The sequence below is a fragment of the Grammomys surdaster genome, unplaced genomic scaffold (assembly GCF_004785775.1).
Source record: "Grammomys surdaster isolate TR1022 unplaced genomic scaffold, NIH_TR_1.0 165, whole genome shotgun sequence".
In the NCBI taxonomy this organism is placed as follows: Eukaryota; Metazoa; Chordata; class Mammalia; order Rodentia; family Muridae; genus Grammomys; species Grammomys surdaster.
The window spans coordinates 13,822,676-13,834,471 of NW_021604613.1; the positions used below are offsets into that span (position 1 = coordinate 13,822,676).

The 11,796-nt window shown below is 38.6% G+C and overlaps 1 protein-coding gene across 4 annotated transcripts in view; it reads left to right on the top strand.

Annotated features, from left to right (window-relative positions):
- Carf (calcium responsive transcription factor) overlaps window positions 1-11,796 on the top strand; it is a 53,328-nt gene that overhangs the window by 27,526 nt on the left and 14,006 nt on the right. For all 4 annotated transcript variants that reach the window (XM_028765590.1, XM_028765591.1, XM_028765592.1 and 1 more), the window contains 4 exons: window positions 708-837; window positions 2,527-2,611; window positions 5,970-6,159; window positions 9,083-9,203. In XM_028765590.1, the coding sequence (XP_028621423.1) occupies window positions 708-837; window positions 2,527-2,611; window positions 5,970-6,159; window positions 9,083-9,203 (526 nt within the window). The remainder of the gene's footprint in view (window positions 1-707; window positions 838-2,526; window positions 2,612-5,969; window positions 6,160-9,082; window positions 9,204-11,796) is intronic.

Genomic DNA, 11,796 nt, shown 5'->3' on the forward strand with positions numbered 1-11,796 from the left:
TTTTTTGGTTTTTCGAGACAGAGTTTCTCTGTATAGCCCTGGCTGTCCTGGAACTCACTCTGTAGACCAGGCTGGCCTCGAACTCAGAAATCCGCCTGCCTCTGCCTCCCAAGTGCTGGGATTAAAGGCGTGCGCCACCACCGCCCGGCAGTTTTGGATTTTTTTAACTTCAGAAATATTATTCCTGGGCTGGTGAGATGGCTCAGTGGTTAAGAGCACTGACTGCTCTTCCAGAAGTCATGAGTTCAAATCCCAGCAACCACATGGTGTCTCACAACCATCTGTAATGATATCTGATGCCCTCTTGTGGGGTGTCTGAAGACAGCTACAGTTTACTTACAAATAATAAATAAATAAATAAATTTAAAAAAAAAAAAGAAATTTAAAAAAAAAAAAGAAATATTATTCCTTTTCCAACTGAAAAGATTTAAATTCTAGGGGCTGGTGAGATGGCTCAGTGGTTAAGAGCACTGACTGGTCTTCCAGAGGTCATGAGTTCAAATCCCAGCAACCACATGGTGGCTCACAACCATCCATAATGAGATCTGATGCCCTCTTATGGGGTGTCTGAAGACAGCTACAGTGTATTTACGTACAATAAATACATTTAAAAAGATTTAAAAAATATAAAAAATAAGATTTAAATTCTAGCTAAGTAATTGTCATATTATTCAAGATGCTGCTGTTTTTTTTTTGTTGTTGTTAAGATGTCTCTGAAGAGAAATCCACTGGTGGAAGCTTACCAGCCGTAAGAGCAGACACTTTAGAAGACAGCACAAGTGATCACAGTCTTCGTTCACAAGCATCCCTCGTGGTACCCAAAAAGTCAGGGGCCAGGTGAATCATGGGAAAGAGGAGCTTGTCTTTGGGGTCACAATGGAAGTCTGTTTTTAAAAAATCACACATGAAGCTAGCAAGCCATAGAAAAGATCAAAAATTCAGAGAGAGGAAAAAAATCCTTAGCTGTATCTTCATTTATTCTAATGCATCGTGACAACAAGGGGATACCTTCCTGTTTTTTTGGAGCAATGTGAATGTCAAAAGTATTTAGAATAAAGATAGCCATTCCAGATCCTAAAAATTTTTAATGGTTTAACCATGTTTTATAGATATAATTCCTATATGATAAAGTGCTTTAAATGATTTTTGCTAGCACTGTGTGTGGAGGGGGTGGGCAGGTGGGGGGGGGGGTTCTGAAAATGGGCACAAAGTCTTGAGTATGCTAGGCAAATGTTTTCCCATACAACCACCAAAATATGGCCTATTTTCTTACTTCAGTTTTCCCTTTTTCCTAAAAATAACACTTTCCATGATAATTTTAGAAAAATATTTAAAATATCTTTTGTAAAAAACTTTTTTTTTGAGATTTATTTATCTTTCTGTGTGCATGAGTGCTTTGCCTGTATGTCTGTGCACCATACTTCAGTGCGCATGGAGGATAGAAGAGGGCAGCAGGTCCCTGGGAGTGGACTTAAAGTTGTTAGCCACCATGTGGTGCTGGGAATTGAACCTAGGTCCCCTGGAAGAGCTCTTAAAAGCTGAGCCATCTCTTCAGCCACTTCCTTAAAGTATGTTTTTATGTATTTGTATTCCTCTAGCTGTTCTGTGAAAAGATTTTAAGTAAGACACTATATTGTGAGCCATTTGTTGTTTTGTTTTTCAGTGCTTCAGATCAAACCCAGTGCCTCTTGCATACTAGACAAGTGACCTAACACTCATATATGCTCTCAACTGAAGACAATATAATATTTTTTCTTTACTAACTCCATATGTACCAGGGATTTTTTGTGGGAAGCTTTGTGATTGCTGCTTTGATCTCATTGGTTGTTATTGCTTGGGTCATGTGCATCTAGAATGCATCCTTTTCTTTTAGATTTTCCAATGTAGTTTAATATAAATTTTCAAAATATGTCTTCATGGTTCATTAGATTTTCTCAGTGTGTGCTGTCATGTCTGCCTTTTCTTCTAATCTTAATAATTTGGGTTGTCTGTTTTTTTCTTGGTTAATTTGCTTAGGGTATGTCACGTTTATTTATTTTTAAAAAAAACACTTCTTTGTTTAAGATTTTTTTTTTGGTCATTTCATTTCTGTTTTATTAAATTCTGCCCTGCCTTTTGTTATTTCTTCCCATCACTGCTTGTCCTTGTTTTCCCAGTCCTAGAGATTTGCCATCAGGTTACAGTACCTCTGCCTTTTGAATGCAGGCACTTAGAGTTAGACACTCTTCTCTTAGGACCCTTCCTAGTACCTCACAGATTTAGGTTTGCATTATCATTTGGTTTGCAGACTTGGTGAGCTCCAGGTTCAGTGAGAAACCCAGTCTCAAAAATAAGGTGAAGAGTGACTAAGGAAAACATCAGACGTCAGTCTCTGGTTTCAGTACATGTATGTACACATGTATGCACATATGTGCCCATATAGTACAATATTAAAACACACACATACAGAGTAAAGACAAGACAACGCAGTTGAATGTCATGTGTGTGCATAACTTTGTATTTATATCTATTCCTCTCCTCTCCCAGAATTCTTGAAGAACCTTTGCTGGCTCCTCTCCAGCCACTTTCTTGTAACACACCCATGTGGGCCTGCCGTCTTAGGAGTTGTGAGGTGAGCTTAAAATAATCCTGACCTAGATTCATTTAACTGGTCATGGCAACATTTCTCCCCCAAATGAACACTTTTGAATGCACACAATAGTTGGTATCTGCCATATTCTACATGCACTTATGCAAAATCTAAAATCATCTATTGTTTTATTCTTTAAAGATCCAGACTCCAGTGAAGCAGAAGTTATACCTAATGTGGTGGCACATGCCTGTAATCCCAGCACTTGGGAGGACCAAGTATTTAAAGTCATCCTTGGCTACATAGTGAGTTGGAGACAAGTCTGTGCTACATTGAGACCCTGTCCCAGAAGACACAACATAGAACAAGAGACAGAGCAGAAGTCATTCATAGAAAGCTCTGCTTGTTTCATTTGAACTGCCTCTTGTCTCTGTCGTTCTCTCTCTTTCCCTCTCTCTTCGCCCCCCCCCCCCGAATTTATTTCATTTCATAGTCTCAGTATAAAACTTCTCAAGGTTTGCTTTTAACCTTGTCTTCACTTTATCTTTTGAAGGATTTTACCTGTGCCATTGACTTTCAGCTCTCATGTTTATAGTTTGTAAATCTGTATCACTGTTCTATACTTCTTACTGTTACCCCAGACCTTTAGCTACTTTTGAAGCTTTATTTATATTTTACTGTAAATTCACTGTGACTATAGCAGTTGGCTCTGCTTGCTAAGTTCTTTGCCTGTTTCATTAATAAATATCCAGGCACAAGGACTAATTTCTTTGTTTTATTCAGATATTTACCTGGTTTTGTTGTTGTTGTTGTCATTGTTGTTTTGACTGTGTGTTTATTTGAGACAGAGTCTTGCAATGTAGCCATGGCTGTCCTGATACTCACTATGTAGACAAGGCTAACTTTAAACCTGTGTCAGAAATTCTGCCTCAGCCTCCCAAGTGCTGGGCTTGTAGGTGTATGCTACCAAGTCCAAGTCACAATTTATTCTTTTGAAAGTGGTTATGAGCACTTGGCTGCTCATGAAAAGATCCTGAGTTGGATTTAAGAACCCACATGGTGGATAACAATGCTCGGTGACTCCAGTTCTGACACCCTTATCTGGCTTCTGTAGGCACTGTATGCTTTTGGTGCACAGACATATGTGTAGGAAAAACACTGTATATAAATAAAATAAATAGAATCTGAAAAACTTTAAATGTCACAAAATATGATTAATATAATGAAGTTCTTCTGCAACATATTTTAGGATGCATAGACATCGTTTTCATAGGGTTTTAGATAGATACTTGGCATAATAATAAAAATAATCCACAAAGAACCAGTACTTTGTTGCTAATTTTGTGTTGATCTGAACTTGATCTAGGGGTAGAATTTTATATATCCAAGAGAATAGATATATTACACATTCTTCAAGCTTTCATCTCTAAAACTTCTCTCCTATGGCAGTTGAATGTCGCTAGAAACACTTCCATCTGTTTGTTGACTCTGCTTAAGTTCATATCAGACTCCACTGTATAAGGCCAGTGGTGAGGAAGTGAACTGATACTCCTCCTTCTTGGCCATCAGTTACATTTACTGTTCACTGAATGCTGGGGCCGCCCCCTGCAGTTCTTTGTTGATAGCACAGGAGGAAGAGCAAAACATAGTCTTGTGAAATATTTAGGGTTGCTGTTTAATAATAAAATGTTTACCTATCTTAAGTCGAAGTCACTTTGCTGCAGTAGTTGATCTGCCTGTCTGAGTTCCTCTGAGGCCAGAAACTGAAGTCTATGGTGTTTAGCACCTCATCATAAAACAGCAGGGATTAAGTAAAGGATTAATTGCTGGAGCCTTTTCCCTCTTGTCCAAGTGCCTCTCACTTGCCAGGCTGGGGGGAAGATTGGAGCAGTCAACTTCTATAAAACCAGGAGGAGAGAGTCACGCTCACAGAAGGAAGAACTTTTACACAAGCAAATATGGATAAACTCACATAAATTCATGTACAGATTCATGCTTACATATTCATACTACATTCTTATCTCATAATTACACACACACACACACACCCATACTTACATATGTATATGGAGCAAAGACTAAGCGCCAGATCAGAAAGAACTCACTTATTCTAGATGAAATATGCGCTCCAATCTTTATTGCATAGGGAAAGAAAAGGTTTCTACCCTTTTATTGCTCAATGAATTAAACCCAAGTCTGTAAGAAGAAAGCTTTGTTCTCTTTAGTAAGTCTAAAACTGCCTTGATATTATGAAAAGACCTGTTCTGTCCCATGGTAAGGAGAAGCTTCCTGCTCCTTCTGCTCTCTCTGCAGCTTCTTCTTTTTCCTCTTTCCCTCTGCATTCTACATATTGCTCCCTTAATTTTTTAAGTTGCCTTATAGTTTCTAAGTTATTCCACCCTGCAGTCTCCTTCTAGTCTTGCTCCCGCCTCCTGCTCCGTTGTCACAATGCCCTCGCTCCCAGTGCCTTTACTCAATGCTATGCCTTATCTTCCAATGTTATTACTCCCAATGCCTTTCCTTCTGAGTTCTCTCTAAAAGTTTTCTAAGAAAGTTCTTCTCTAAAACATTCTTCTCTCTAAAAGGCTCTTCTTAAGTTCAGTTTCCTCTCGTCCTCAGCACTCACATCTTTCAGAACACATGATCACTTGGTAAAAAGTTTACCACAACTTTACACATAAATGCAAATCATAAATTGTATAAGAATTTCACAACAGAGAATTGTTTACATGCACATCCATTAAGAATAATTATCTGGCTAAACATTCATTATCTGTATAAGCTCAAAGGGTTCACTGAAAGTTAAAGCCATAATTTTTGTGACTGAGTTATTAGAGAAGTTTTGTATAGATAAACCCAGTCAATATTTTATCTTCTGTCCTTGCACCTGTAGTAAATCATTAGTTCTCTTTTTATGACCTTTGGTTAATTGTTTTAAAACCTTTTGGAATGTGCTTTTAAGTTGTAGATACCTGCTTGCTATCTCAGAAGCAATTAAGTCATGACACTTGAAGACTGACAGAGTTCTCATTGCAGTTTTGATTATCCGAGAGGACTTAATAGCAGTCCTATTATAAAAGAGCTTAATAATTACTAATATAATTTTAGGAATATTCATTAAGACTTAAGATATATATATATATATATATATATATATATATATATATACATATATATATATATTTACAGCATTGCATATTAATAGCAAGAATCTTCCCTAAAATGTAATCTTCTTGGCCTCACCTAGAGAAGCAAATCTGTGTCCATAACTTTTAACAGTCCATGGAGGAACCATCTTAGGAAGGTTACCTGATAGTTTTTTAGCTTCTCCTTGATAGCTAGCTCCTGGCAACAGAAACGTATTTTCCAGTGATTTTCTTATTTAATTTTTCCCTCACAGAAAATTGGAGATTCCTACCGTGGCTACTGTGTAAGTGAGACTGAATTAGAAAGTGTCCTAACTTTTCACAAGCAGCAAACACAGACTGTCTGGGGCACTCGACAGTCTCCAAGCCCAGCCAAACCTGCCACGCGCCTTATGTGGAAGTCTCAGTATGTCCCATATGATGGAATCCCATTTGTCAATGCAGGTACTTATATCAGTTACTTGAAGGCTCTCCAGCAGCTGTGCTCCATTGTGAAAATGTGACTTTTGTGAGAGGATATATTTCATTGTAGGAGAGAATTGAGTATTAGTGGCTGAAAATGAATATTAAGCTAAACTCAAAAAATATATATCTAATTAGTGTATGCCATAAGGTTATGTTTTAAAGTGTTACACTGAATAAATAATGCTTCATTTGTATGTACAGTATGCTAATAAATAGAACTTTGAAATTCCCATTGGACTTACAGACAACATCACATAATCAAAATATTAGTCTTTATAAATAGTCACACTTAAAGGAATAAATCATCTCTCAGATAAATAAATAATAAATATAAAGACAGACACATAAAATTTCATTATTTGTATCAGGTTCTGAAACCAAGCGAATTCCAAAGAACTTTGTTTTCTGAGTACTTTAGTTTTCAGATTTGCTCAAAAAGAATTAATATGTTGATGTTCACTCTTGTTAGAAATGCTTTAAACTTCTCTACATTCAGTCCTTGATTTAGTGTTTCCAGACTTTAAAAAAAAAAAAAAATCGAGGTTACACCAGGCATGGAGTCATATATCTTTAGATCCAGCATTCAGGAAGCAAAGGCAGAGGCAGGAATATCTCTGTGAGTTTGAGACCAATCTGTTTTACATAGTGACTTCCAGGGCAACCACAGCTACACAGAGAAATCCTGCCTCAAAATCAAAACAAAACAAAGCAATCAGGTATACTGGGGAACAACTTTACCAGAACTCTGGAAGCAGAGCCACGAGGATCTCTATGAGTTCAAGGCCAGCCAGGGGTACACTAGTGGACCCTGTCTCGAAAAAAAAAAAGAAAAAGTAAAAAAAAATAAAAAAATAAAAAAGATAACATTATGGGAACTTTAATGTGTATCACTGCCAGAGCCTGTAATATACAGAGGCGGATGCTCGCAGCTAACCATTAAACTGATCATGGGGTTCCCAATGGAGGAGTGAGAGAGAAGACTGAAGGAGCTGAAAGGGTTTGCGGGCCCCATGGGGAGAGCAACAATACCAACCAACCAGAGCTCCCAGGGTCTAAACCACCAGCTTAGGAGCACGTAGGGAGGGACCCATGGCTCCAGCTGTATATGTAGGGGAGGATGACATTGTCAGGCATAGGTGGGAGAAGTCCTTGGTCCAGTGAAGGCTGGACGCCCCACTGTGGGGGAAATCTGTGGATGAGGAGGTGGGAGTGGGGGGGGGGCATACCCTCATAGAAACAGGAGGAGGAGGGATGGGATAGGGAGTTCTTGGGTGGGGGTGGGGAATGAGGAAAGGGGATTACATCTGAAATGTAAATAAAATATCCAATAAAAAAATAAAATAGATTATAGTTTTCTTATAACCTAATAGTAGCAATAGCATATTGTCACTTCTGCCATATTTAGTAGAAGTAAGTTGACAAGTAGAGCCAAAGCTGAAGGAGAAGAGATACACAAGGGAATGAATTGTAGGAGGCCATCTTAGAGCAGGCCACCACATTAGTCCAACAAGTCCAATAGACATATGAAAATAGGGCTAGAGTGATGGCACAGCGGTTAAGGACACTGCCTGCCCTTCCAGTGGACCTGGGTTCAATTCCCAGCACCCACATGGCAGCTCACAACTGTCTGTAACTCAAGGCCCTGTAGATCCTACTCCCTGACACAGACATACATGTAGGCCAAACGCCAAATGTACATAAGAATAAATAAGTAAATTCTTTTTAAGAAAAGAAATAAATAATGTAGAAAAGGAAGTAATGGGCTAAAGAGAAGGGTCAGCAGTTAAGAGCACTTCAGCTTTTGCAGAGCGACCGGGTCCCAGTCCCAGCTTTCATATCAGGCAGCGCATAGCCGCCCCCTAACTCCAATTTCATGGGATCCTGCACCCCTCTGGTCCATGTAGGCACCTGCACTGGTGCACAGAAACTCTTATAGGTGTCCACGCAAACACATAAATTAATTTTTTTTTTTAAAGGAAATTGGGGCTGGAGAGATGGCTTAGTTCCTGCGTGCTCTTGCTGCTCTTGCTGCTCTTGCAGAGGACCAGCACCCACCTGGTAGCTCATGGCCATGAACTCCAGGGGTCAGATGCCTCTTCTTACCTCTTTGTGCACCAGGCTATGAACACATGCAAGCAAAGCACTCGTTGACAGAAAATAAAATCAATATAAAGAAATTTTGAAAAGAAATAGCCGGGCAGTGGTGGCGCACGCCTTTAATCCCAGCACTTGGGAGGCAGAGGCAGGTGGATTTCTGAGTTCCAGGACAGCCTGGTCTACAGAGTGAGTTCCAGGACAGCCAGGGCTACACAGAGAAACCCTGTCTCAAAAAACAAAAAACAAACAAACAAACAAACAAACAAACAAAAACAAAAAAGAAAAAAGAAAAGAAAGAAAGAAAAAAGAAAAGAAATAAAAGTATAAACAGTATTGACTATTAACCAACTGTAACATTTGTTAATTTCAACTTATGAAGTATTTATTTAGCTTTGGCTCAACCTATTTAGTATTATCAAAAATTACATGTCTCAGCGAGGTGGTGGCAGTGCACGCCTTTAATCCCAACAATGGGAGGCAGAGGCAGTCAAATATCTTTAAGACCAGCTTTGTCTTCTGAGCAAACTCCAGGACAGCCCGGGCTACACAGAAACCTTGTCTCAAAAACAGACAGATCATATGTCTCTATGTATCAGCAAATGTGATATTTGTTTGATAAGGTTGACACAAATTTAAATTTGTCTATCTTGCATTTTTAGTAAGAAATAGTGATTATTTTGTTCCATAAGCTTATGTAATTAAAAGTATAGATTTTGAAATTGTCACAGTCACATCTTAAAAATCTCTTGAAAATATATAAACACATGAATTACTATTACTATCATTGGTTGGTTTTGGTGCACAGGAAGTCGAGCTGTGGTAATGGAGTGTCAGTATGGACCAAGAAGAAAAGGTTTTCAGTTAAAAAAAATCAGTGAGCAAGAAAGTAGGTCTTGTCATCTCTACAAAGCTACTTGTCCAGCCAGGTAAGCTTATTTTATCTTTTACTAAGAGTATTTTTTTTTATATCAAACCCTTATTTTTTCAGTAGCAATAGCCTTTTTTTATTAAGTTTAAACATCTCAAAAACATGTACAGTGAATTTTAGGTTTTTCTTTCATTACTGTTTTGTATGTTCCTTATTAAAGCCTGAAATCCCAGTGCTTTTTGAGTTATTTGAATATATATGTGCATGAATGCACACATATACTCTTCTACCCTAAAATATCAGTAAAGCCCATTAAAGTTTTCTTTCCTTAAAGTTAGGTAATAGTTCCCTCTTCTCTCTGACTTCTTATCGATTCATTCTTCATCTGAAAGCCTACAGTGAGTATCTAGTGCACAGATATCAAATGGCTAAGCAGTGTCTATCTGGCATGTAACTTTCTAAACTCTGCTGTTCTCATTCCTAGTGTACTTTTGTTTGTTTGTTTGTTTTGTTTTGTTTTGTTTTGTTTTGTTTTGTTTTGTTTTGTTTTGTTTCGAGACAGGGTTTCTCTGTGTAGCCCTGGCTGTCCTGGAACTCACTCTGTAGACCAGGCTAGCCTCGAACTCTCGAACTCAGAAATCCGCCTGCCTCTGCCTCCCAAGTGCTGGGATTAAAGGCGTACGCCATCACCGCCCGGCCCTAGTGTACTTTCAAAGTGACTTCATAGAGGTATATGAGAACTCTCTCTTTTAAACAACTATCTAATATTCCATTTGTAAGCATAACATTTAATTAACCCTCTACAGCTAGATATGTAAGCTATAAGACAATGGATTTTTTGAGATAGGATCTCATACTTTCCAGGCTACACACACACACACACACACACACACACACACACACACACACAAAATGTAGCCAAGGGTGGCCTTGAATTCCTTATCCTCCTGCCTGTTCCTCTTTTATGCTGGGATTTACAGATATATTCCACATGCCTAGTGACAAATTTTGTTATTGTACTCAAAACCACAATTAATAACTTTATTTATGTTTATTAGAATAAATCCATAGAGTGGTGATTGTTAGGGAAAAGTTATATACTTTAAAATTGTTGACAAAGAAAAATTGTTTTAAAAGAGATTTTACCAGTTTACGTTCTCACCAGCAATGTATGAGATCAATAGTAATCTTTAGATACAGGATCAGATTATCATTGCTCTGAGAGAGAATAGAAAAGTGAACAAATGAAAGATTTTTAAAATGTTTTATACTAATACTCTTTTAGACATTAAAAATGTTCAAAATTATTAGTCAGTTTAAACCTGTTAAAGGCATTATGGGCTAGGGGATAGGAAAGTAGCTCAGTGGTGCTGTGCTTATCTAGGCTGCACAAAGCCCCAGACCACATCAACAGCACTCCAAAAGTATAAAATAGTGTACACTGACTACGGTAACTCCTACCTCTAATTCCAGATGCTTGGAATGTTGAGGGGAGAGAACCATGTGAGCTCAGAAGTGTTAGTTCATCCTGAGCAAGAAGACCCTTTGTCAAACAAACATAATGTACTGTGCTTGGACTTAGTTAGTAGTTGAGGTATTTTATTTTAGCATTACATAGATCATAAACTTAAGCATTCTTATGTCTAAAAGACAGGAATAGAGGCTAGAGAGGTAACTCAGTGATTAAGAGCACTTGCTACTTTTGCAGAGGACCTGGGTTTGGTTCCCAGCAATCACCTGGTGACTCACAGCCATCTGTAACTCCAGTTCCAGGGAATCTGATGCCACTTCTGACCTGCACAAATTCCTACTTTCATGTGGCACACATATATGAACTCAAGCATACACTCATAAAATAAACAAATCTTTTAAAGCCAGTGTGATGGTACATACCTGTAATCTCCACACTAGAAAGGTAGAGAAAAAGCAACATGAGCACATGAAGACAGACAAACGCACGTGGGCACGCGCACACGCGCACACACACACACACAGAATGTGATAAAAAAAATTTAAGGGACTGGAAAGATGGCACTGCAATTAAGAGCATCTGAGAATTTGGGTTCAGTTCTCAGCACCAACATGGTGGTTCACAAACACCCATCACAATAGATCTAAAGCCCTCCTGCATGCTGTTAAACACCCATACACATAAAACAATAAAATGTATACACCATGCATGCAGGCAAAACACCCGTACACATAAAATAATAAAATGTATACAGCATGCATACCAGCAAAATGCTCATACACATAAAACAATAAAATGTATGTTTAAAATCTAGGGTCTCGCCGGGCGGTGGTGGCACACACCTTTAATCCCAGCACTTGGGAGGCAGAGGCAGGTGGATTTCTGAGTTCGAGAGTTCGAGGCTAGCCTGGTCTACAGAGTGAGTTCCAGGACAGCCAGGGCTATACAGAGAAACCCTGTCTCAAAAAAAAAAAAAAAAATCTAGGGTCTCATGAGACAGCTGAAACATTTTCATAAATTTGTGCTTGCTTGAAAATACAAAGATCCCAGTACTCAGGAGGCAGAAGCAGGCAAATCTCTTGAGTTCGAGGCCAGCCTGTTCTACAGAGTGTGTTCCAGGATAGCTAGAGCTACATAGAGAAACACTGTCTCAGAGAGAGTGTGTGTTTATGAGAGGGAG